Below are 27,105 nucleotides of genomic sequence, written 5' to 3'. Positions count from 1 at the left end.
GGCTGACAGTTAACAGCCGGAAAGAAAATAACACTGTATTAGTGGTTACACCACCTCGAGCACAAACATGATGCACTCCGGATGATGTGGCACAAAATCTTGTTAAACCACAATTGTTGCATGCAACTTTGGTAACATGCTCTAAAGCCTAATAAAGAGGGAGAGATCCTCGACTGAAGCAGCGATCAAAGGCAGATGTTGGAAGTGAATCGCGGATATTTTGGAACAAACCTGCTGAGATTTACAACTCAAAGGCGTCTTCCTTTTAGCTAAGAACATGACACTCGATTGTTTGCACTGCTGGGTGCGTTTTGCCTCTGTGTGAAGCAGATACCCAACTATCTCTTTCTCAGTATGTCAGGTCAGTTAACAGCAAATCCTGGGGGATGTCCAACGGTTCAACAGAGGGGACCAGTACAGGGTTGCAACCCTCCTACACGTGTGTGCATTCGTGTGTGTGTGTGTGTGTGTGTACTGCTCAACCAGACTCTCTCTCTCTCTACACTTGCTTTGTGCGATCCAGCTGAGTGGGTGAAAAGCAAAGAGAGAGAGAGAGAGAGAGAGGGGGAGAAGCAGCCAGTCGTACGTCCCTCACTCCAGGCTCTAAGTTTATAGGCAGCCAGGCAGATTTTCTTGGCTTAGACGCAGCGCTCATGACAGGATTAGGAGCCGGGGACGTGGGACCAACCGGAGATCTGCAGGTCCTTGTGGACGAGCCCGAGCCAGATTCTCAGCCTGCACAGGTAGGACTGTAACCTTCATTCTGTACATGGGTGCACCGGATCTCCAAAGCTGGCAACAGCAGCAAACCCCATAGTCTCCCTGGTGCAGATTCCATATTCAAGAAAATATTTTTGGCAAGTTTTGTTTGGCACCAAAGTTAAGGTTTGGGCGATAAAATCTGCCTGAACATTAGAAAAAGACCACAGCGTATTATTTTAATTTTGATGTGAAATGGTTATTAGGTTGCAGAATATCCAATAAATCCACCAAAGGATTAACTTGCTTCCACTCTTTCCTGCTCCTTTGTTCCTTAGACATCACAGGCATGCAGTGATAGTAAGTTCCCAACATGAGCCAGCTGTAATTGTTCAGCAAATGCAAAAACACAACAATAGAACATGATGAATATGCAGATTTGATGTCTCTTGCACAAGGGAGAAAATTGCAAACATGTCAAGGAATGAATGGACAAAGATCAGCAAGATAGTAAGCATGTTTTCTGTCCGCATTGGATTATTGGCACATACAATGAGGGGTAAAACTCCACACAAGTAATGAGTTATTGCATTGTTTCAGCTCTCCGGAATTGCTGAAGTAAACTCTCTTTTTGACTACTTAACTGTAGCTCGGAGTTGTAGGAGCCGTGCCAAGTTTATGCAGAGTCGTTGCACCCTGAAGATTATCTTGATTTCCTCTCAACTGAAGATTTGTTATGTAACTGGCTGGTGGTCCCATGCACCATCACTCAAGAGCTGTGCCATCAAAAGACATCCAAGTTCCCGGTGGAGCTCAACGGAGAGCACCACTTCAACCAGAGCGAGGGGTTAATTTACCCTCTTGGACCCTCTTTTTACTGTAAGAATTAACGGTTAGTCATCTGCATAATGACTCATTTTTATTGAATGCATGGCCAGTTCTTGTAGAATGAAGAAAAGGATAGGGATTCTTTGGTGGTAGCTTTGATTTGGTAGATTTACCGGATCATTCTTTTTGAAGGGTCGTCCAAAATCTGAAGGTATATAGGACAACACAAAGCACAAGTGGAAGCCAGAATCGCACACTGTACACTGCACACTTGCCGTTTGTTTAAGTATCTTTATGCATGTGAGCCAGCTTTATGCACAGCTGCACATGTATGGGGTTACATGCCCCTGTGTAAGTCTCAGTAAAATTCCAGACTCATGCGGCACAGAGTGGAGCAGCGTGTGGTTTCACTCTGGAATCCTTGCACCCGAAAAAAAGGGGGAAAAGAAAGAGCTTGACTTGCAAGTTTGGTCTGATTACAAAGTGCGGGAGTCCCTTTTACTTCTATTTCTGCTGTTTCAGCTTGCGGCAGATAAGTTTAGGTGGAAGTCTTTGTAGTAAGAGAAGCTGGTTTGAGTGCAGATGTGTCTGGCACCAATACAAGGCAATCAACATAGCTGGTTGGTGGGGAAGACATTGTTTTAGTGAGTGTCTGAGCTCTGATAAACATCTCAAGACAGTATTAACTCCCACGTTCTAATGAAGCACTTTGCAGAGATGAGATATTGCTTCCCCAACTAATTTTTTTGGTCTCAGAATTTGTAGACCTGACACATTTCGGCTCTATACAGTAATCCCCTGCTTATGTTTTATCATAGTGTTTTGTAGTTATCAGTCTTAGAGCATGATTAAATGCAGCAAAGAATCAGGGGGAGACCACACTGATGTCTGCATAACGTCAGCTGGAGGCTAAACAGCAGATGCATGGACTCAGACTTGCATGTGCATGGGACGTTGACCTTTTTTCAAGGGTTGTCGCTGCTATTCTTGTGGGTATGTTTGGACTCCAGAAAATAGCAGGAAAATGAATTCTCATGGGTATAAGGAACTCAAACAAAAGGCGTTAAATTTGGCTTGTTTCCATCCAACATTTATTTTTGTGACTGCCTCACATTTGACCCTCACTTAAAGTGTCATTGTCTCCAACCTTCTTTCCCCTCTCGCCCCTGCTTTCCTGCTGAAATGAACGTGTCTGGTTTCAATTAGGCTCTCAGGGATGTGTGAGGGTTCTCTCCCCAGTTTGATCCCCTTTCTCTTTACATTTTCAGAGTCTATACTGTCATTCTTTCCTTGCATTCTGTCTCTTTGTTTTAGCTCGATGGCAGGTCTGTAACATGGTAACAAGCCACAGACCTTTGGGCACATACTCTCAAAGGAAATTCAGCCCAAAGAAAACAAAGAAAACCCAGCTTGGTGGGAGGGAAAAGGGTCCCACCTCAAACTTAGATCCTTGTTCTTGTCCTCGAACTCTCTTACTGTAATTAACAGGACGTATCGAAGCTGAATTTTTTACATTTTTCGGTAAGCAGCTGAGGAGAAAAGGCTCGTTCTTGTTCTCGCTTTCTCTCTTAAACACAGTGGCCCTTGTGTTTCCGAGCAGTTTCCTCTGGAGGTCAGAACTCCTTCCATCCTCCAGCGGCTTGTCCAATGTTATTGGAGCATGGAGGCAGCCAGTGCAGGTCGAGAATGTGCAGCCTCAAGGCTTTGCTGGTGGAAGGCTGTGCCATTGATGTTTCAGATGTGCAGCTAGATAAGATTTTTGCAGGTTTGGTGTCACTTGCTTATTCCCAAGCCTGGTTGAGTCGCAAACCATCCTTTACGAATGTATGGTGAAGAAGCAAAATGTTGTCCTCCGTGTTAACAGTTGACCTTTCTTTTTGTTGATATGTTAGCATGAAGCAGTTAGCATTCATTTAGAGTAAAGTCCTGGACCACTTGGTGAATACAATAGCTAAAAACATGTGGCGTTGGAGCTTCTAAATGCTCCGCTATGTTCACCAGCTAGCTGCTAATTATATCTGTCGGGTGTTTTGTGCCGGGCAGGTAGTGCACTGTCAATGTACCAAAGCTTTATTATTAAAACAGTTGCCTGTTGTTGCTGAAAACAAGGTTCTGAAAGCCATGAGAGTGAACCAAAACCCTCAAACCAAAACAATGTGCTGAAAGATGCTAAAATGCTCTGTAAATCCAAGAGGGAACAGTAGACTCTTGGAATACTCTATGGTCTATGTGGAAGGAGTCACTCCAACACAAGGAACTGACCGTCATTGGATCCATTGTTGATATAAAAAAAAAATCGATAAGTGCAGCTTTAAGCTAGTAGCATATGTTTTAGCCTGATTATGCAATGTCCCTGCAATGGTGGGAAAAAAAAGGGGAGGTCACCAGCAGTTTGGGATTCATACCGAGACCAGTCATAACAGTTAAAAGTAACATGTTGATTTTTATGACTGGCATCTGGACAAAACTGAAAGAGATCCTCTATTTTGACTGGCAAAGGTAATCAAAGAAGGTTTATTGTACTGTGGCTTTGTGCTCCTGGCTCCTTCCCCAGTTGGTTAGGATCTTCTTGTGTGTTCCTGGCTTCACACAAGCACAACAGTACTACCTGAAACCAAAAAGAAACCCCTCATCTTTTGCCAGGGGGGATTTCCCTTCAGCTGACACATCATTCTGTTTTAAGTCCCGTGCAAGTTCTGACAATATTTTATCTTCAAGACTTTCCTGCTGTCTATCACTTTCTTCTCCTGCTTTCTTTTCAGTGTGAAACATTGTTTGGATGTGGTTTTCAAACATGTCTGCTGCCTCCATCTGTATTTCTCTTACTGTCACTTTGTGCGTCTCCTCTTTCACCCCCTCTTCCTGAGAGTAGGTGGGTTGTTATGCTGTTAGAGGCCAACATGACTGTGCCTCGTCCGGTCTGCTGAGACCAAATGACCCATTTGAGCCCACAGACGGTTCAGAAAACATACACAGACACAGCATGTGTCACTGTTTGACTCTTTTGTGTGTGAATGTATGTTTTTGTTTCCTTTATTCACCCTGCTGTATCACTTCCAGCACTATACGTGTCTCTTGATTCATTCACACACATCTGACCTTCGACCTTTGGTTGTTTGGTCCGGCATACCGCCCTTTCGCCCTGGCTAATCTCACCACTCTTGTCCTGCCAAACCACTTTGTTAAATTACACCTTCCACTGTGTGTAATGTAGTGTATCATACCTTTTCAAATTACAGCATTAAGCAAGGAGTTCGAGCATTTAGAGTTGATTTAGCTTCCAGATTAAGGCACATTAAAGCTAGTACGCAGGGAGACTCAGTGTTCAGGTGGAGATGAGTCCCTGCATACTGTTCCCCAAAACAGATTCCACCCAGAGAACCAAACACCACAGACTCATTTATTCAGTGGTTTGTTTTGATTAGGAGCACACTTGAGCTGAGGATTGTTGTCCCTTACTCGTCCAAAAGACTGACTCGGCAAATTGTTTAGTGTTGAAAAGCCATTAGAAAGATTTAATGCTAATTAGCAAATACTGTGTCATTGTTTCTGAAACAGCTGAGCAAATGGAAAAATCATTATAGTCTGCTCGTTTGTAACTAAATCTCTATCACAACTGATGACATAATCATACTTTCACTCTTACCAGTGCATTTGTCTGAAAGGTTTACTGGCAGTGCTGTCTGATTGTGGTCTCCCAGTAAAATCCACCTAATGTGCCTGAAATGTGAAAGTATTGAAAATGGAGCCAGAAATGTTAACATACGCAAAATGTCTAATAATTAGCACCCAATATAAAAAAAACAAACAACGTACTGTTAATAGAGTAACCCAGAGGCCTTTGAACTCTCCTGTTAGCATGCAAGACCTTTTATAAACTGAAAAATCTTATAAAACTGTCAGCCAAGTATGGCACTACATTAAGTGCTGAAGGCTAGAATATGACTGCTGCAGAGGTAACTCACTTTTCAGTCCGACGGTCTGTTTCACTTGGATTTCAGACAATGGAAACACATCATTCGTAACTCCAAACACTAGCTACACACTTTTAAAGGATAAAGCTACATTAGTTAGTGGCCATATTAAAATGCCAGACAGTACAATAATCTGAGTAAATTGTATACACACATGCTAGCAGCTCTGTAAGGCTTTACTTTGGCAGAAGCATTGCTAAATGCTAACTTCCGCATGCTAACATGCTAACAATGACAATGCTAAAAAGTAAAACTGTCTGGTGTAAAGTTTACCATGTTTGTCTTCCTCAGTAACTGTGTTAGTATATAATCATTTCCTAAATATGCTAACATGCTAACAATGACAATGCTAAAAAGCAAGACTGTCTGTTAAGCTTGTATAATATTTACCATGTTCATCTTCTTTGGTTGCTGTATTAGCATACTATCATTTCACAAATAGCGCACATCTTTTAGCTAAATGCTAACATCTGCATGCTGTCATGCTCACAATGCAAATGCAAACAACCAATGTTACCACATTCGTCTTCTTTATTTAATATTCTATCATTTGATAACATGCAGATTATAGATAGGTCTTATACTAATGTCATTAACTTGCCAAGTATTAAGGGAATTATCAAGAACATTAGCATACATTGTCTTGGAACAATTAATGTCTGGATAAAATGTAATGAAAACATATAGTCTATGAAAGACCAACATCGCCATGGCTAGAGGTCTCAAATGAAATATGAAAATAACAGTTTTACATGCATCAATGTTTTCATATAGCAATCAAAATAGTACATTGCCAACACAAATACACCACAGTCTGAAAAGTGGGCTATCTCAAGCAATATCTTTAAGGAAGTAACTGACAAAAACCCTGACTGCCTTTAGCTAGATGTTTACAAGACAGAGAAAGTCAGAATCTTTGGTTTAGCATGGACTGACCAGAGGGAGCTGGGATGTGGACTTAAACTAGACTGGAAGGGCTAATTCAGGCTGGTATGGGCATGAGGTGAACCACAGGGATGGGCTGTGCATGAGTGGGCTTGTTACGGTCACAGCTGGTATGCGTCTTGGATACTGCTGGCTGACCGCGGTTATACTTTTCTAAGAAGGCCTGGCCTCTTCCGTCTGAACAGCTGTGATGTGGAAAAGATCTGAAAAGAAACAAACACGGGTCCAAATGGTTTGGGGACAGTTAATTAATAACAGAGGACAGGAGGTAGAGAGAAAATGATATACATGCCTTTTTTGCCATGAAAGTGACCATTTTTATCGGCTTTAAATTTGAAAATGATGCATTTGATATTTTGAGTTACACCTGTTGAGCAACAGTGTAACTAAAAGCAGTATTATATAATGAATACAATGGCATGGTAAAACATACAAGTCAATGAATTGAAAAGTGTACTGTGTGATACAATTACAATGAAATTAAAGCTATCTTTCAGAATTTTTTGATGCTATCCAGCTAAATGTAACAATGTGCTAACAACGGCAGCAGAGACTGCAAAGCTAGCAAAACAATACTGCATGATACAATTAAGATCAAATTAAAGCTACCATGCAGAGTTTGCGATGCTATCCTAGCCTATGCTATGTTGCCTGCCTATGCTATGTTGCCTGCTAGCCTATGCTATGTTGCAATGTGCTAACAAAGGCAGCGAGGACTGCAAGCTAGCAAACATAGATGTAAACAATGTAGTATTTACGTATTCTTTGGATTTAGCAAATGTTTCATTAGAAAGAAAATATATTTAGCAAATTTTTTGGCCTCAACGACACAAAAAAAATTGGATGTAAACATAACTTGTTTGTTTACAAAAAAATGTACATGGCCCCATTAATCTTTGTGCCCTTATAAGGTGTTGTTTCCTGTCACTACACCTGGAAAGCAGACAATATTTTCTCCTATTATCCGAACCTACAATTCATGCAATGTTAGTGCCGACTTTTACCCACTGAGCTGCACAGGACCACTTGGACAGCTGGATCACAATCGTGTACTGTATATAAACAACCTGTACCAGACTAAATGACTTCACCTGAAAGCAGTTATACAAAGAGAGACGGAGAGGATGTGTCTGGGTCCACTCAAGATCACTCTCCACGCTTTCCACCTCATTCTAGTCTGGCCTGGTGTTTGTAGTGGCACAAGTCTGGCTGTCTGTTTAACATTTCTTTCATCACCTGCACACTCTTGTAACAAAGACAGAAGAACATGTTTATGATGTACAGTACATTGCACCTGAACACACATTCAAATCTATAGGGGGCCTGCTTGAACATCCATATAAAGAACTAAGAAGTGACAGCTGGCGGCTGAGAAGAACCAATCCATTCAGTTCCTGCTGAATTCAGAGTCACAGCTCACTAGAAGTTTATTATTGCATGAGACGGTTGCGGTGAAGGAAATCGAACCTTCATGTTTGCTCCATTTAAGACGATTGATAGTGGGACAGACACTCACTGGACTGTAAAGATCGTCCCTTGATACATTCTCAGCTGTTTCTTTCTGCAGCTAGTTAACGTGCCCAGTCTGTGATTCACAATGGAACGGCACCATCTGCATTGACAGGCTTGTTCCACTGTGGGAGACACTGGAAGACTGTAAGGGGGGGCTGCGGTTTGGTACAGTTGGACTGAGTCAGCGTGCACACATGTGTGCGTGTGGTGTCTTGGCATTAGTGCGGGCCTTGCCATTTTGCCTCCGATCACACAAGGGGAACCATGACTCACTGTTTTCGGATCAAAAACATGCACCAACGCTGCTTTGGACATTTCCGGCGGACAGGACGTCCAAGACAAGTGGTTTAAACGTTATAATCGCAGTCATTATCAGGCTATAAACATAACTATCTCGAGTGTTGAAGTTTTCGTATTTGTGTCAGATGATCGTTTCAAGACAGCAAGGCTGCAGAAAGACAGAGAATGATTAGAGAGATTAGCTTTCCGACCTGTTTAGTTAAAAGGTATAAAACATGCATGGGGTTGCAGTGCAGTGAAAACAGCACTTTACTACAAACACATTTTAGCCCAAAACATGTTAACACGTAACAAATGTCTCCCTTTAATTCCCTCCCATCCCCTTTTCCTGTTTCCTCTACCCACTTTCCTCTCGCTCTACGTCCACAGTAATTCCTTCAGCATGTGCAGTGTAAGCATTTAGATGTCCACGTGTCTTTACATGCTACCATGACAAATCCCTGTACATTTTATTGTATTTGTACTGTATACCTTAACATCTCTTATTAATTATTTTTATGAGATGTGCGTTACCGCTTTAACCCTTTCTGAAGTAGCTGATGATATTCATTGTGGCCGTATCAACACTTGCATGCTAGCAAGTAGCTTATCCGTTAGCAAGCGTGTAAAATAACAGCTTGCAAACATCTCAAAGAAAATGTGACTTTGTGCCAAAAGCAACTTTTTAGTGTTTGTATCAGTGATCTTGGAGGCTAAGGACACTCAAAAGTGGAATTCCAAAACTGTAGATAATTCTCCACGCTTGGTTAAGAGCAAACGGCATCAATATATGTTGTCATCTTTTAGAATAAATCATCTTAACCTCTCCTCTTTAAGTACCTTTTTATTTCTGTCCAATCAACATTTAAGTCATCCAATGTGATGCAAAAAATTAACCTCTAAAATAGAGCCAAACAGCATTTTAGAGACTTAGATTGTAGAGAAAAAAGTGTATTGATTACCAATATGTCAGCTGATAGTGTCCAAAAATCCGAACTATCACTTTAAAAGATCAGATCAGAAGTTGTGTGAGATACTTGCTCATAGTGAAGTGGATGGAAAGCTTGTGAGATGCCAGGGTCATGAAACCAAAAAGTTTTACCCTACAAAAACAACACGCAGGCGATGGTGATCCATTTTCAATACCAAATCCTTGTCCTAGGATTTTATATACTGCGCCATTCTTTTGGCACTTTTTTCTCTCTTGACAAATCCAGTATCACTACGCCTGCAGCAGGCCGGTTTCTCAGGTGATCCATCAGCTGTTTCAAAGAGAACAAACTGGAATTGGTAACTTGTGAGACGATGTTTGGTGCAAATTTTCCTGGCTGTAGTAATAAAAGAATTCCACCGCACGTATTTCATCGTTTTCCTGACACGGATCGTGCCCTTAGAGGTCCCGTTCGATTCCGTTGTCAAAGATAAATCTTCCTCATCACTTTCATAGTCCGCCATGTTTACTTCAACGATGACGTGAATCAGTCAGAATCAACGTGAAACAGCTATTAGGTCGGCTTACCTGAGAAACCGGCCTGCCGCAGGCGTAATGATACTGGATTGTTCAAGAGAGAAAATAGTGCCAAAAGAACGGTGCAGTATAAGAAATCCTAGGACAATGATTTTGTGTTGAAAATGGATCACCATTACCTGTGTGTTGTTTTTGTAGGGTAAAACTTTTTGGTTTCATGGCCGGAACTACTTATTCTGCGTTCCGAACCGGCCAGAACTCCGACCATGGGGCTCAGCGAGTAAGCTAATAGCTTTGCATCCACTACACTACTAGCAAGTATTTCAGACAACTTGGTGTCCAAAAATCCAAACTATCCCTTTAAGCTGGAATAAAAAAATTTACCTTTTCTTTGTAGAGTGTGCATCGATATGACAACACAAAGGTACTCAGCAACTGCTTTTTTTAAACAAGTAACTGCAATGAAGCATATTTTACATTATTTTACTGTGTCAACCAATTCTGACGTGGTCTGCTCAGCTGTGATGTTCTGCTACAGACACTGCAAACATTGTTGAAAGTATTGTGAACTATTTAGCATTGTTGTCAACACATCATGTTCTGTTTAAAAAAAAAATCATATTGGCACATATTGAAAACAATATACGCTGATACCAATATATCTTTGACAGGCTTATATTGGCCAGGTGATATCGGTCAACTTAATATCGGGCTAAATTTGTGGGACATCATTACATGTAGTGGAATCAGACATATACTTTGAAAATGCCCTACAAAACTCACCACCAGCAATTCAAGTGTAGCTAAATGGAGTCATGTTATGTGTCCCATAAAGATCTTTGAAAATTAACCTCTTCCTCTCTCCTCCTCTGTTTTCCTCTTCATACAAACAGCTGTGACCGGCCTCCTGTGTCCCGTCACACCAAACTTCCGACAACCGCCTTCCAAGGTTGACCTGATTACCAAGAGGCCTCCCTTCCTCTCCTATCATGCGTGTCCTCACCACCGTGATCCTCCTGCTGCTCCTCTGGTCAGCCGAGCCCCGGAGAGGCCCTCGGTCAGGGGCTGGGCAGAGGGGCGCTGGGGGCCGTGTACGGGGCAGAGGCAGGGCCGGAGTGATGAGACGGCAGATTCAGGAGTGTAAGGAATATATGGAGGCTGGAGAGAAGTACCTGGACTGCCAGGACAGGCAGCTGACCACTGTGATGCAGGACTGGCCTAAAGATATTCAACATCTGCTGTTAGCAAGAAATAAGATTCAGGTACGTTCAGACACTTGCAAATATAAAGAGGCCAGTTATAACTGACATTCAACAAAAATTTATATGCTCAGAGAAATTTTTGTGGAACAAATGCATCAATTTCCTGCAAGTTAGTATCTCTAGCTTCTTACTTTGACCCTAAACCCCGCCAGCTTGTTGATATCGTGAGCATCTGTGCACCATTTATTTGGGCCCAGATCAAAGAGACATTTTTCTGCTGTGTGTATGTGTGTGTGTGTGTGTGTGTGTATGGGGCTCTGCATGTTGTAGTCAGCCCACAGGATGTGTGTGCCACAGGTGTTGAGAGAAACAAAACAAAATGCTTTGCCAGCGAGGTAATAGATAATAACAGACAAAAGGGGATGTAAACAGTGATCAAATCTGTGATAAATGCGTGAAATTAAGCCTATTTAAGTTCAAAGACATGGGTTGTTGAGTAAATGAGTCGTAAAGGAAAGAATGAAGAATTTTGTGTTTTATTTGTGTATTTGTTTTATCTTTTAAGTCACTTTTGGGATTAAATAAGAGGAAATGTGCTGAAAAAAACAAAAGACTAGGAAACAAATAGCAACATGGAGGTGTGTGGTGAGAGGAGGTCTGCCTTCTGCTCTGGCTTATATGCATGTGGCACACCAGGCCCAGGTGCGTCCAATTGTGCTGATTAGCCTGCTGATTGGTCTGCAGCCTCAGCGACAGAAAGCAAAGGAACAGCAGAGTGGACCACGCAGAGGGGCGCCACAGTGTGCTAATTATGCTAGCATACTTAGCGCACAGTATGTTTACATTGTAGTGTAGACAGCTCTTAGTCACTTGAAAACCCTTGGTATTTGATGCCCTCTTTTTGACATTAATGAATAAATGAATGAATGACTATACTGTGTGGACATGTCATTCAATAGTCATTCATTTTGTGCGGTGACTAACCTCAAAGGATGTTGAAGCAAATATATCAGCTGACTAACAAACTGTGTATGGTTGAAGTTATTTTGACAGTTAAGTAATAAAAGCCAAGGTTTCTGCTTTACTTGATTTGTTTTGATACCAATACTAGTACCAATATCAGCTTCCGTTACTGCCTAAAATTGGGTACCAATCTGAAACCATCACGAATTCGCCCCAAAATTTCGAGGTTCCAGTAGATTCTCAACAAAACAGCCAAAGTGTGGGAAATCTGACAGATCTGATATTTCACTGCGACTTGATTAACTGGCAAAGATGATGAACAAAGAAAATCAAGAGGGACATCAGACCCAATTCCAAGTTAAAACAACATTTAATAACCCATTAGGTACTGACAGACAATAGCTTTTTAAGTATTTAGCCACTTCCAAGCTACTTTTACCGTTAGCTAGGAAGGGGAAGATAATAATAACCCATTAGCTACCACCACAACAGCTCATATTGGGGATAAATTAGTTCCTTGCTAACATTACCGTTATCCAGGAATTTGTGCCTTTCCTATTTTAGCGTACAACAAAATAAAAAAGGTCACATTAGCATTCAGCCACTTCCTAGTGAAGGTTAAGATTTGCTAGAAACTGATTGAATGCTAACATTAGCTGTTGTCAGGACAATAGGTTATGAAATATGTTGTTTTACTTGAATTAGGTCCCTCCAGATTTTCCCTATTAAGTTTTTTCAGTTTTTCTCTGGAAAAGACATACAACTTACAACCTTTAGACACATAAGTATGACATTGTACCTAACAGTTCATATTCCCTACTTAGGTTTTGAGGGACAACATGTTCTCCCAGTTCACCCAACTGAAGAGCCTGGACCTCCAGCAGAATGATATCTCCATGGTGGAAGACGGAGCGTTCAGAGGCCTCTCCCAGCTCACCACCCTGCTGCTCCAACACAACGGACTGAGAACAGCCTCCGAGGAGCTCCTACTCCCAATGCCCCGCCTTACCTACCTCCGAATCTACGACAACCCCTGGAGCTGCCACTGCTCATTGGACAGCCTGATCAGGACCCTGCAAGTGCCGAGCAACCGCAACCTGGGGAACTACGCCAAGTGTGCGGAGCCCCTGTCGCTCAAGGACCAGAAGCTGAAGAAGCTGAGCGTGGAGTCGTTGTGCGTGACTGACAACCAGGTGGACAGCAGGCCAGGGGGTGGACAGGGAGGAAGACCGAGGCCTCCACCAATCAAACTGAAGCCAGAGGCAACATCCATGTGCCACACCTACATGTTCCCCAAACCTCTGCTGGACTGTAGCAACAAAGGTGAGACTGTCAAGTGCTATCTGTGTAACGTTATGTGGTGTCATGTTAAAATGTTGTCTACTGAAATATAGAGTTATCTTGACATCATCAAAAATATGTCAGCTTTCCATTTGATTTTAAACTGAAATCAGATTAGTGTATCGCAAACCAAAGTAATTTTTGTTTGGATGGTTGGTCCACCACAAGTCTGGTCTGAATTATCTCATGAAGTTATCGTCTTCCATGAAAATTGGGACACAACTGTATTGAAATGGATAAATCATCAAAAACTTTGGTGATCACTTAACTATTCATCTAAAAAAGTGCCGTTATGTTTGCAAAACTAATGCTAACCCCATTAGCTTTGTTACCTACTAATTAGCAAATGTTAGCTTACTTACACGCTAAATTACGATGGTTCAGCATTGTTACTGAACGTTAACATGCTAATGCTAGCATTGATTACAGCCTCAAAGAGCTGTTAGCATAGCAGTGGACCTTTTGTCTTGTTATTCATTGAAAACAAGAGTTATCATTACAAATCCAATAGCTAGCCTACTATGCGCATATAAAGTAGAGGACTTGAAATACCAAAGAATCACTTTATTTATTTCTGCATCAGTAAAGTTGTACACTCGTGCCAAACTGAGATCAATACAACCAGTGTTTCTACTTATTCCATGCTCGACCATGAAATTTGGTACACAACTGTATTCTGTATGCTAACCCCATTAGCCTTAGCTTTACTTTGTGTTACCTGCTAATTAGCAAACGTTTACTTACATGCTAAATTAGAATAGGATGTCAAATGCTATACCCGCTTCAGCATTGTTACTGTATGTTATCATGCTAATGCTAGCATTTAGCATAAGGCACTGCTGTGCCTGGATACAGCCTCATAGAGCTAGCTAGCTGCTAACAGTAGACCTTTAATCTTGTTATTGATTGAATTCAGCAAAAGTTATCATTACAAATCCAATAGCTACTATGCACATAGAAAGTGGTGGACTTGAAATACCAAAGACTCACTTTGTTTATGTCTGCATTAGTAACTGTTCACTTGTTGCCAAACCAAGATTAATACAACCAGTGTCGGCGAGCAGTTAGCTGAAACTTTTCCACTTATTCGATGCTTCAAGAGTGACGAAAAAAAGAGTGCCTTGTATGAAAGAACATTTGTTAGGTTTGCTCAGCACTCTAGTCTAGATTGATGATTGCTTGTACAGTGAAATTGGGCACGAGAATTAGCTCTCTGATGTTTTGGTTACAACCGAGCTGAGCAAGCAGAGTTTTGTTTGTTTTATTAAGGCTGGACCTCATTCGGGGAGAGGGAACGGTGCTGGGCTGGTGGTGGTTTCTTCAATATCTTGCCTTTTCCCCATTTGGGGCTTTGTGCTTGAAATGCTTTGTATAATGAAGTATTGTGAGGTTTGCATTTGAATGAGCTGGGTTGTGGTACATTTGGGTTCTTGTGTGGTCTATTCAGAACTTCTCAATTTTCGCAATACGGCACCATCTCCCTTGTACCGTATTGTAATTTGAATCATGCATTTGCTAACTTTCTGCAGGCTTTTGTTCTCCAGGAAGGCAGTAAAAAGCACCAGCAGCACAATCTGTTAGTGTTTTCAGTTTTTTACACTGAGTCAGCGTGGGAAGCAAAAGCTGCAGCAAAGATGAAAACAGGCAGAAATGAGTCAATATAAAATCAGGAGAAGAGCTTTTCCAAGTTTCTTTAACTTCCGCAACTTTTCACATCTGGTTCTCTCTCTCTCTCTGTGTAAAAATGCCACTATGAGGCTGCTATCATAGAGGCTGTAACTTCTCCAGTGCTCCATAAAACTTTTGTTTCAATGTTGCTTTCCAAAGACAGACTGGAGACAAGGATGGCAAATTCTGAATTGTGCAGACAAATCACTTTTTGTTACTTTAATGTGGGCTCTTTATTCTCAATTGCTCTCTTATCTTCTCCCTTTTATCCATTTCCTCTCTTACCGGCCACCCCCCTTAATCTCTCTTCTTCAAAGCACTAAAATGCGACCCCTTTGACGCCCAAATAGCATCCGCTGTCAACGCGTAGAACTGAAAGATGGCTTTTGTCTGCGTTTTAGACCATGAGAGCTCCAAGATTGACATGGGCAATTGAATGCATCTGTAAATGGAAAGCTTTTGCCATTCACAGAAAGTCTTTCAGAGAAGACTACGAGCCAAAACCACACAATGCAGCGCCTGTGTTGTGTAAATGCTCAAAGATGCTTTTTGCATATTTCCCTACTATTTATTTTTTCTACAGAAGGACTTTTGAATCATTTCATTATCTGAACCACTGTAAGGTCTCTGTTTTTCTCACAGGCTGATTCCCCCATCCATCTTTCCATAGATTCTGTCTTTTTTTATGCCCGGTAATAACTCAACATCCTGCCTCCTTCTAAATCATGCCCCACCATGAAAGCGATATGTGATGTGTGAATGTTGCTTAATATACTACAGCTGTTGTGCGTGACATTCAATACATGGTTTCTGGGCTTCTGCTCCGCAAGGACGCACATATAGTTATACTGTAAGCTGATAGCAGTAAAGGTTGGCAGTCTTTTCATTCAGTTGTTTACCCTCGACTGCATTCCAGCAGTAAAGTTTTCATTAGTTGCATTAGCTGTCAATCCATATGAAATCTGATCACAAGTACCCTCTTCTGTTCAGCAACCTAAGCACTTACAGATGCTGGCACAGGTTTGCCATCCTTGACATTTATATGTACCCTTTTGCCTCCAAGTTCCCATTAAATCAATAAAAGTAATGCCATTGGCGAGAATGTGTTTCGCATTGCATTGAGTTCCCCTCTTGCATGTTGAGTTGCACTCTTGCAAACAGTCAAAACACCAAACCTATGAATTGTCTTATGTTTGTGGCAATGTCATTAAAGCATTTATAACTAGGAAGAAGCATTATGTGAGGAGGCAGGGTTCCTCTAAGAGACATGGCCGCTAATAAAGCTGAAGCAAAAGTTAAGTGCTAAACTCACTGCACATTTCGTAGCTTTGCACAGGAACAAATATTGCAAACCTTAAAATGTAGTTGTATGTAATGTAGCAGGACTGGCAGCTTCAAAATGTAATAGCTGCACTGACTATAATATACATTAATTTGGCAAATACTAAATGGGATAAAATCGATTGTTTCGATAATGATGCTAGTAGTGAAAACGCTTCCAATACAGCCTAAAGTGTGGGTTTATTGACGAGTACGCCTGTATAAATGCACCGATACGATAGCATGACTTATTAGTCCCCTCAGAAACTTGACTTATTTCTCCAAAACAGTAGCCTACTTATAAATGGAATCTGTATGCAACTAGAAACTACCGTTTTAGTATGGCTAAGAGGAGTGAGACGTTAGTTTAAGCTAGCAAAATATCAGCTATCAGTGTTTTCCTATCACACATTTTCAGGTCAATTTAAAGCCAAGATAATTTACAACTGGAAGAAACCAAATTAAGGCACTTAAATGGTGAAAAAATTAAGGGTTTCTCCTATACTGTTCTACAAACACAGGAAGTCGTAAAAGAGCGCAAGCTAAAGCTGCTGCTAACGTTAGCCTAGCTAGTGTAAAGGTTCACAGTTTGTTTTTCGGATACTTCGATTCGGATTTCAGCAGTTTTACTGAGCCAGTGATAGAAAGCATGTGGGCTTTTTATTTTTTATTGCAGGGTTTTCTTGTTTTGACTAAGACACAAGTCTAGGTTTTAGAATCGGTAAACTAATGTGAAACTGAAGTGAAAAGAAATGAAGAGGGAGAACATGAGTGTGTGGAGGTGGAGCATATGAAAGATTGGTTTCTTTCACATGGGACTGGAAAACAGGAAGGGAGCGAAAAAAGAGGGAAATCAGAGTATGTTTCCACTCTGTTTGGGTTTTCTGTCTCCAGACCCTATATTTTGCTCTTGTGTATCTCTATCGTCCTGTTTTTCTCCCCCGCCTCAATGTCTCCCTCACTCTGGTTTGAAGGCTGTTTCTCTGAGGTGAACCGCAGCAGATTTCAGGCTCCACATCATTCTGTCTTTGCTATACAGAGTGGTTAGAGTGAAATGTGGGAGCTCCTAAGGCTATGTTTCTCAAAGATGGTACTTGGACCCTGTGGTTTTATCAAAATGTGCCTTCAATTTACCTCTGTTTAAGTCTCACAGTGGAAACACTGTTGAATTCCCTCTAAATAGCATGTATCCTGGATATATACTTTAGTCATAGTGAAGGTCTCTGTTACTCTAATATTTGTAAATGCTGGTTTTATTTAAACAATGAAAACAGCAGTCAAGGATCGGCCTACAGTTTAAGTCTTCAAACCACAAAGACTGTAGAACAAAAAGTAAAACTCGATGTCATAGTCATGAAAGCTAAGTTTAGAATTAGCTAAAAATTTGAAACCAATCAATTTACTGTTTAGAAGTAAATATAGGGAGTAAATAAAGGGAGCATGTACAATATTAGACATAAATGTTACCATTTTATGTTGCTATTTTACAAGATATAGCCTTAAGCTAATATAAATGGACAGTGGCTTCAGCAAGATAAGATGCTACATGTAATTTTACCGCGCAATAGCAGCTATTAGAGCAGTGATAATGCTTACCCTAGACAACAAAGCCAGCATAAAAAGGTAACATTAGCATAAAAAAAGAAACACTAGTAAATGTTAGCTAAAGTGTTACATGTAATTTCCCTGAGCAATTGGAGCAATTTAACTGTTAACTCTAGACAACAACGCCAGCATAAAAAGGTAATATTAGCATAGAAAAAGAAACACAAGCAAGTGTTAGCTAGAAAAAGGCTATGTTAGCATTTGCAAAGTAATGTTAGCACATGAAAATAAAGAATGAAGCTCAATATTTTGGACTTTTTATAGTACTTTAAGGCACTAGCTATATGCTAAATGTGCTACGTTAGCAAAAACAGCTTTTCAAACTTATGTCTCATCCACCTTTAGGTCATTCTAGTTTGTTTTTTCTATACACACCTCATGTTGCTCAGAAACCCACCTACAGGGTTATATTAATGGTTTTGGCCTAGCTTAAGCCTTAACGTCTGGGCTCATGAGGTCAAGAAATCATTGGTTTCTAAAGTAACATAAATCCTCCATATAAACTTAAGTTCATTTAAGTAGGCAGCAGAAAAGTGACTCATGTATATGGTGAATTGGTTTCCCTGTAACACACACACACACACACACACAGACACACACGTATCATATTATGTCAGGGTCTCCCCGGACCTCTTGGATCACAGACAGCGGGCAGTTAGTCAGCATAAAAAAATGAATCTTCCATAATGTCATTCGAGCTGGAGGCAGAGGTGGAGAGCATGAATGAGAAAAAGGACTGTATCAAACATCACTCTCTACTAACAGCAGGATTTAGCTGCCAACTCCTCCAGTCTACACTGTGAACTGTAAGTTATAAAACTGAACTGATGTCCAGCTTCTGGGGTTTCAGAGTTTTCCAAAGAAATTCTTCACACTGAGGTGAAAAGGTCACTGAAACTCTGTGAAAAATGCCTGTGGGATACAAAAAATTGAACTGAAACCAATTGCTGTGTTATTGCAGGCAAGTTGGCAGTAAATCCATTATTTATTGGTCAAGAGTTGGGTAGACATACGTTGGATTTACAAAGGTTGATATATATTTTGATTTTTTTCTTTACTTTGTTATTTCCCAGTTGCTGCTGTTATGGTTACATGCCAAAAAAAAAAGAGCTGAATACAGGTATTGAGTCTGGAACACATCTTATTTTCACAGATCAGCAATAACATTATGATCCCCTGCCTGTTATTGTGTAGCTCTCCCTTTTGCATGGACTCCACTAGACCTCTGAGGGTGTGTTGAGGTATCAGGCACCAAGATGTCAGCAGCAGATCCTTTAAGTCCTGTAATTGCGAGGTGGGGCCTCCATGGATCGGACTTGTTTCTCCAGCACATCCCACAGATGCTTGATTGGATTGAGATCTGGTGAATTTGGAGGCCAAGTCAACAAAGAGACCACTGCGATTAGGGAATGCAGTTTCCATGAAGGGGTGTACTTGGTCTGCAACAGTGTTTAGGTAGGTGGTATGTGTCAAAGTAACATCCACTTAAATTAGGGTTGAAGACAGCACATTAGAAAACGTGAACATCTTTGTACGGGGAGAGATAAAGAAACAAAAGCTTGAAGCCCGCTCCTTATCTCTTCTTTAGACTAGCAGCTAAATCCTGCATGAGCCACAGGTTGCATTGTGGGTCATGTAGGCGGACTGTGCTGACATAATACTGTACAACCAAGCACCAAGGCAGGATCTTGTTCGCTCTCAAGGACACAGAAGCTTTGATTCACCCTTTATTCCCGAAAAAAAATGTGTGTTGTCACTGTGAGTTAAAGCATTAAGGCTATAAACTTCTCATGGAAATATAGCATTACTTGAACATCATTGTGAGGCACAATATGACTACTAGCACTATAATTTGTTCAATGTATTATTTATATCCTATAAACAGAGTTGTCAGACTGTTTAGAAAAGGCTTCACCCCTGCCTTTTTATCTCTTGCGTGAATGATGGCAGAACATAATCCTCATGAAAAATTCAGAGCACAGTAGCAGAGGATGCTGACAAGTTATTGCACATTTCCTGTATTATGCTAATGAAGGAAAAGACTCCAAATGAAGTCAGGCTTTTCCTAAGGCATACACCCTGTTCCACCGTAACACCTCCGGTTCATTTAATGAATGCAGTAAATCAACTAAGCTACAAGTAACCTCAAATTAAATGTGTTAAAGTTCAGACGCTGTTTTAAATATGAGGTAACTTGCTGCTACCTAAAGCACATCTCGTGCTAAAGAAAACACATCAAGAAATCATTCCCCCTGTCAAAGCCTGGGGCGGGGGTCCAAACCACAAGAATTCACTGCAGTGTGCACAGTTGACCCTGGAGTAATCATGTCAGCGCTGCTGCAGATTTACTGCTTCCCTTTCTACTGTCCAAACAGTATTAAACATATTGCACCACCTGCTGCAGGAGGAACTGTTATTACTGCACAAATGAATGTAGCCGTTTGTTTGACCTATGCGATATTTAGAGTCATAATAATAGGCTGCAAGACATTTTATGGAATATAGGGGAAGAAAAAGGGGGGAAACAATCCGACTCATAACATTATCTCTACTTATAAGCTATTTTGAGTGTTAAACCATTCCCTCTCCAGCAGAGTCCAGATGAATGTTCTGCACCACGACCGATAAATCATGAAAGCAGCTTAGCTATGGAAATACTGCCATACATTAACTGCAATATAAGATCTGTTATAGTACTTATGCAATTGTTTGAACAATAATGGAACCTCCATTGGAGTTTTCTGACTAAATTGCTTCAGAAAGATCAGGTTAGGCTCCATACATTAAACGATTAAACCATATGCATGTAACTTGTGGTGGAGTTAACCTAGGCTCTTCTTCCCAGGTGGCAAGCATTTTTCTTTTTTGGACAGAGAAGCTCAAGAGGGACAGATGTTAGCATGTGCAATGAAATAATGACTCCAACAGATTCAGCAAAAAAACCCAGTTCTAAATGAATGACTTTTCCTGACATGTTCTCACTCTTTTCTTTCGTCGATGCAGCAGTCCGTTCTGCGCAGATGTTAAAGTTGCTCCGTTAAAAGCACAAGATACCCCAAAGGCAAAGATAAAACTTCCTGAACACACGGCTAGCTTGAGGATACATAAATAAGCAAATTGAGAGGCATTACCCAGAGGACCATAGCTCCTATGTCTAAGTCTTCTGTTACTGCTGAAAACAGAGTGTCGGAGATTATCCATACTGTAAAACCCAGAAGACCACAGATGCATCTGTCTGGGACGGAGAGCGTTTGTTGATTTGTTTTTGGCCCAACAGGTTGAAGTCTGATCTCTCTCAAGTGCACCTGGGAGTTTGAGTCTGTTGCCAGCCTCTTTTAATCTGTTGGACAACGTTGCAGACACATGCGCAGCAAAGGCATGATGGGATTCCCGTAAGACTTTCTGTTCTCACTGTGGAAGCTTAAGAGTCTGTCTCAGCCTGCTGCATCACTGAACAATAATAATTACATTTCCTGAGTGCACTGGCTACATCTGCGTGCGTGCTGTATATCCGTGCCCTGTGTGTGTGTGTATGCAATTATATTTTCTTAGAGTCTGATGATTTACAGCGCCGTGTCTGTCCATGATAGCTGGCTACAACATCTGTGGCAGTAAAGTGTGTGCATAATGACTGCAACATCTGCACTATAAAAGCAGCCATAAGCACTCTTAACGAGCACATTATAAAGCCCGTGTAAATAAATACACGCAGGAGTCCACACGCGTGTGCGTAACCTACAAAATAAAGCGCTCATTTTCTATCAAAACAAACAGTGCGTGATTATATCGCAGCCGGTAATCATAGCCTAAATATACTTTTGTTTCCGCTCATCTGCGACCGTTTTTCAAACTGCTTTAACAACAATCACACATGATCATTTTGGTGATCTAGGCTGCATGGGCCACCTACTCAGTTCTAAACAGAGCTACAGTGTGATTAACAAAGCACATGTCATCTCTAATTTATGCTTGTTATATATTCATAGACAGTAACAGGTGGAACAAGTCTAATAACTGTTGGCACAAGAGCAATTAAAAGTCTATTCCAACAGCTGAACTCACAAGAGTAGAGCTTGTGCAATCCGAGTCTATTTACTGTGAGTCTGGGACTATTTACTGTCTCTGTATCTGGATTAGCGCTCCAACTTTATAGTTTCTAGATTCGGGACAAGTGTGCCAACGCTGACAAATCTTTACTTTAACCATCCCAACTTTTCAGGGATGATAAAACATTTGTGAAACCTACCTCAGCGTGGGATTTAAACCTCCAGAGAGGATCTGTTATCGTGTGGGAATCCCTGCTTCTTACATTAGGGTCATCAAAGACTCTTACAAGGTGGACATGTGTGTAAGGCTGGAAACACTCCTCCCTGGCACAGACGTGAAATATTGAACATCTTGAAAAGGTTCGCACAACCCACACAACATCTTGGAAATGTATAAAAATGCAGACAGATTGGATTTCCAGCTCTGTATCTGATTTAAACCCATCAACAGGAATTCATCTTTATTTGTTGTCTGTTCTTTGTTGCAGATTTGAACAACATCCCGTCAGACCTGCCGTCCGACATAGTGAAGATGGACATGTCCAGCAACAGCATTAACCATCTCAGGCCCAAACAGTTCCTGCTGTCCAAAGACCTCAAGCTGCTCAACCTCAGCAGCAACAGCCTGCAACGGTTAGACACAGGTAACACAGCAGCTCTGACCTCTGAAACATTACATCATTGCTTTAGAGGTACTCGTTTCCAATTGGCTGGGAAGTGTTCATTACAAATCATATAACGGGCTCCCTGAAACAATGAACTGAACTGAAAAATGTTGAGCACAAAAATATTGATTAACTTCATAAAACTTAGGTGTGATGGAGCTCCGTGTGAAGTTTTCCTCATCGTTATATTAGATACTGTTCTCAGGTTAGTTCCCAACCTGAGGGCCAAAACCATCTCAAGAGTCTGCGAGACAAGTCTTGGGTGTTGTAAGACACTCAATCCGACCAGGCAGTGGAAAAACACCCAAAAGGCTCATAACTTTTGCCTCTTATTTGTTTTTATTCCTCAAAATGTATAAAAAATGTAACTTTAACTTTAACTTTTACCGTCACAAGCCAAATAGACCAATCGGTTCAACTTATAAGTCAGTTCCCCTGGCAAATAATGTGTTTGGTAATATGTTATGAGGGTCCAGGTGTAGAATAGTTTTTTACTATAGCAAGTCAATACACCTCAATGTAATATGTTTTACATAAGGTGTGCAAAACATCTTCCCAGTTTGCAAGAAACTTCACTAAGAATGAATTGCGGGCGCTGATAGCACTTTAAATTGCGCCTTATTTGCACCCGTCTCAAGGTCCGATTCACAAAGCAAATTGCACTGATGATATTCAAGCGCAAACACGCCCATAAAGTTTCACAGACCAGTGCAGTTTGCTCTTTTCTTCTTTTTGCGTCTGATTATGAAGTGGAACCGTCTGCACCTCCACTCTCTGCCGCGCGGTGCTGCGCTCTCATGCATTAATTGAGCTTCACACCAATGGAGCTCAACTCCATGCACGGATCGATGATGAGCAGGGAGAGGAGGGGGCAGCTCTTTTAACAGTTTATTGTAAAGCGCTGACTTGGCAGGTGTTTTACTAGTTTCAAAAGGTGGACTTCGTTGGGCCCAATTGATCCCGAATGTCTGCATAATTGTTTAACACAGGGCTAGATGCAAAGGTAAAGTTAAATTTGATATTTAATGACACAGGTAGCTTACTTTATGAAAACAGAGATCAAGGAAAGGTGTTAGGTCATTCATCAGGGAGGCATGAGATGATTAATTGCTCAAAAAATCAATTTAACGGAAGCAGAGTGTGTTGCGTGTCTGAATACTAATTCTGCCTCAGCATTAGCGTAGCGGCATTAAAAAAAGTGCTAACTCATTACTCTCCAGGCTAATGATGTCTGGGCTCATTCTTCCCGCCCAGGAGGGAAGTCCTTAAAAAAAAGTGTTTTTCCTTTCTTCATTAGTCTGCAACACATGTAATGAATCTGCTGCAGCCCACCTCAGAGTGTCCAACAGGATTTAGAGAATGGAGAATCAATTCTGAGAGCCTGTGACATATGGACTCAATCAGGGTTGCTCCTTTTAATCATGCTCACATTTAGAGTAAAAAAATATATGTAGATTCATTTTTCGAGAGTTTGTTTTCATGGTTTCTTTCATGTGGAGGAGAGGGAAGCATGAATGAGAGAAAAGACAAAGGCCCTGGCACAGTTGGAATATTTGCAAAGTTCTTTTATTGTTGGTTTTGGACAATTTTTGTGCCAGACTGTTGTGGTTTTTCCTTGAAAAAAAACCCTAAAATAGTCCAGCATATTTGGATTATTTGCACTTCAGACTCTTGGACCCCACCTCTCTGCAACTGCAGACTATGCCCAAAATATTACTCAATATTCATCATGTCACTCTCTTTTGTGTTATTGCAAGTGAAGCAACAGCTGAGCAGGAGACAAGTGTGTAATGATCGGGACTTGCGCAACAATCTGTTGTTATGGTGACAAGAGGGCTTTGAAATGGTGTTTGCTTGTTATGGAGACTTGTTGCCAAGATCAGCCCAGAGAGGGGCAAGCCTGGGGGGTAAATCTTAAATTTATGACCTTTGTTGAAGGTGGATGGGGGTTGTGTTTTTGTGTCTGATCCTTTGTTGGCTCATAGAATGCTAATGTGTTGTGGGTGTTGTGTTGTATGAATTAGCATTCCTGGTGAAAGTGTTGACACGATGTAAAGAACAGATGAATAATCTTTGAAGAACTGACAACTAGCTAAATGAAGTTTTACTTTTTAGGAAAGACACTCATTTGCTTTCTTGCTGAGTGTTAGTTTTTTAAAAGGAATGGTACCTCACTTAATCTGTATGCTAAATATGAAGCTACAGCTAGCTAGCAAGCCGCTGGCTAGTTGGTTTAGGTTAGCAGGTTAGTTTAGCTTATCTTAGCACAAAGAATGTTAAAGTGCAAAACAGCTAGCCAGGCTGTTGTTCTTAATAGCGGGCAGTGTAAGGGGACACAGACACAAACACAGACCAATCAGTTTGCTGTGTTTCCAAACATTGTACACCCTGTTACCAGCTGTCTTCAGCCAATCAGGGAGGAGCTCCGTAATTAGCATCACTCTGCCCACACCTGGAGTTAATTAGGACTCCATGACACAGGCTCCGTCAAAAGCTAGCAAAATCAGCATAACACCACATCTTAAGCTAATTTTAACACGTTGGCTTATTTTTGCTGAGTCATTACCAGGCGTCAAGCTGAAATTCCAACCTAAAGTCATGCTACACTTTATTTGTTCAACAAAGAGGAGATAATGTGATCATTAGTGAGCATAACAGGTGCTGTTTGATAGATATTTGTGCTTTTGACAGAGCTAGGCTAGCTGTTCCCTTTGTTCCAAGTATTTTCGCGAAGGTAGACTGAGCTAAGCTAAAAGACGGCTAAATGTAGCTTCAGATTAAAGGCACAGATGTGACAGTGGTATAAATTTTCTCATTAACTCTGAATATATTTCCCCGAATGTTTAACTCTTGCTTCAATGTGGACTTTTACTAAAAATGTAAACATTTTGATGAATTGAATGAGACCACCCTGATCGTCTTGTGGCCATAGTGGGTCAAAAACAGCAAATGACCAGTGGCCAATTAGGGACAGTCAGTCTCATGAGTCGAGTGATAAGACAGGGGAGTGGAGGCTATAACATCCCTCCATTTATCTTCCTTCCTCTCCTATATTCCCCTGTATCTGTGTAATCTGAAGGGTTAATTGCATTAACAGTAACATATGTTACACTCTCCCCCTTCCACTCCACTCCCCTCCTCTCTTCCGCTCTGTAAAGATCAAAGCGAGTCCCAAGGCTAGTGGACAGCATGAAACAGTCGCCACTGTTCCATTGCGCAGATCGTAACCATGTCTGCTGCTCAGAATCACTGCTGAGCCACATCTGTATAAGTGGAGATGTATAACAGACAGCTACAAACTATTTTCCTGTCTCATTCAATCAAAATCATGACAATTTAGCTGAAATGGTCAGAGTTGTGTTCACAGCTCAGTTGGAATATCATTTTCACTGGTTTAAATAAACTGCACAAACAAGAAGTTCCCAGGAAGAAAAAATGTCATCAATATGAGATACCTCATTATATTATTCTTTTCTTCTCCCCCCAGCTGCATTCGCAGGCCTGCTGTACCTCCGTGAGCTCGACCTGTCCAACAACAGCCTCCATTACTTCCAGTACGGTGTACTAGAGGACCTCTACTTTCTACGGAAGCTAAAGCTGGACAAGAACCCCTGGATCTGCGACTACAACATCCACTACCTGATCTACTGGCTCAAGCACCACCCCGGCGTCTTCTACACCGGCCTGATCTGCTCCGAGCCGCAGGAGTTCAGGGGCTGGCGCGTCGAGGATTACGTCAAAACCTACAACGGGGAATGTCCCAAGGATAAACAAACTGGAGGTGTGGATACGGGACAGGGAGGACAGGGGGGGGCGGAAAATGAGGCTCAGGAGGTGACAGGGGAGACGAGTGACAGCCAGGGTGGCCGTCTGCCTCAGCCAATTAAGGAGAAGAATCCAAACAGGTTTGAGATCATCAGGCTGAGTTAGAGTGGAGGTGGATCAGTGGACTGGTGGGGTTGGATTTAATTGAGGTCTGTTGACGGGCTGAAAATAGATGAATAAAAATGTAGCTCCAGTATTTGATGCCTAAGCAATATTTGATATGTAACAGTTAAACGTTAATAAAGGATAAAGGTTTTATTTTTTCGTTTTGCAGAAAATTGACAATCCAGTCTGTATCAGATATTATAACCCCAACGCAAACGTGTCTTTGAATTTCCAACACAATAAAGTACAGGTGCTTTTTGCTTTTCTGAAATTATGATATTGAGTTCAGGATACCCTTTTTATAAAAAAATAATAAAGATGGTTTTGGTCTTTTTTATACTGATTAATGTATGACAATGTCTCATGTTTCCTGGAAATAAAATTGGGTTTATTTTTTCTGAAAGTGTGTTTTACTACATTTTGGAAGGCAAAAAGGCATGTAGACATATTGAACTTGATTACCTATAGAGCCATTATATATAAGCGGAGTATAAACAGATCATCATGTCATGTCAGTTTCCAAATATACCTTAGTGGAAATCTGCCAAGCATCTATACATATTTATTACAAGGCTGTGTTAAATACTTGATTCTGATTGGATAATTGAGCATTCCGAGGTCTGTTATTTCTTGATAACAGACTGTTGCTAGTGATGTGGC

At 41.1% G+C, this 27,105-nt stretch overlaps 1 protein-coding gene across 1 annotated transcript; it reads left to right on the top strand.

The window, feature by feature from the left end:
• Nucleotides 1-566: 566 nt before the first annotated feature.
• On the top strand, nucleotides 567-26,848 carry lrrc17 (leucine rich repeat containing 17). Its single transcript, XM_069671109.1, has 5 exons — nucleotides 567-743; nucleotides 10,599-10,967; nucleotides 12,695-13,193; nucleotides 22,339-22,494; nucleotides 26,003-26,848. Exons 2-5 carry the CDS (start codon nucleotides 10,695-10,697, stop codon nucleotides 26,443-26,445), a joined length of 1,371 nt encoding a protein of 456 aa, XP_069527210.1. The 5' UTR covers nucleotides 567-743; nucleotides 10,599-10,694; the 3' UTR covers nucleotides 26,446-26,848.
• Nucleotides 26,849-27,105: the final 257 nt, after the last annotated feature.

This window comes from Semicossyphus pulcher, unplaced genomic scaffold (assembly GCF_022749685.1).
Source record: "Semicossyphus pulcher isolate SPU_LCO1_2020_fin unplaced genomic scaffold, fSemPul1.0.p SCAF_20, whole genome shotgun sequence".
Taxonomy (NCBI): domain Eukaryota; kingdom Metazoa; phylum Chordata; class Actinopteri; order Labriformes; family Labridae; genus Semicossyphus; species Semicossyphus pulcher.
This window is presented reverse-complemented; position numbering and strand designations above follow the sequence as displayed.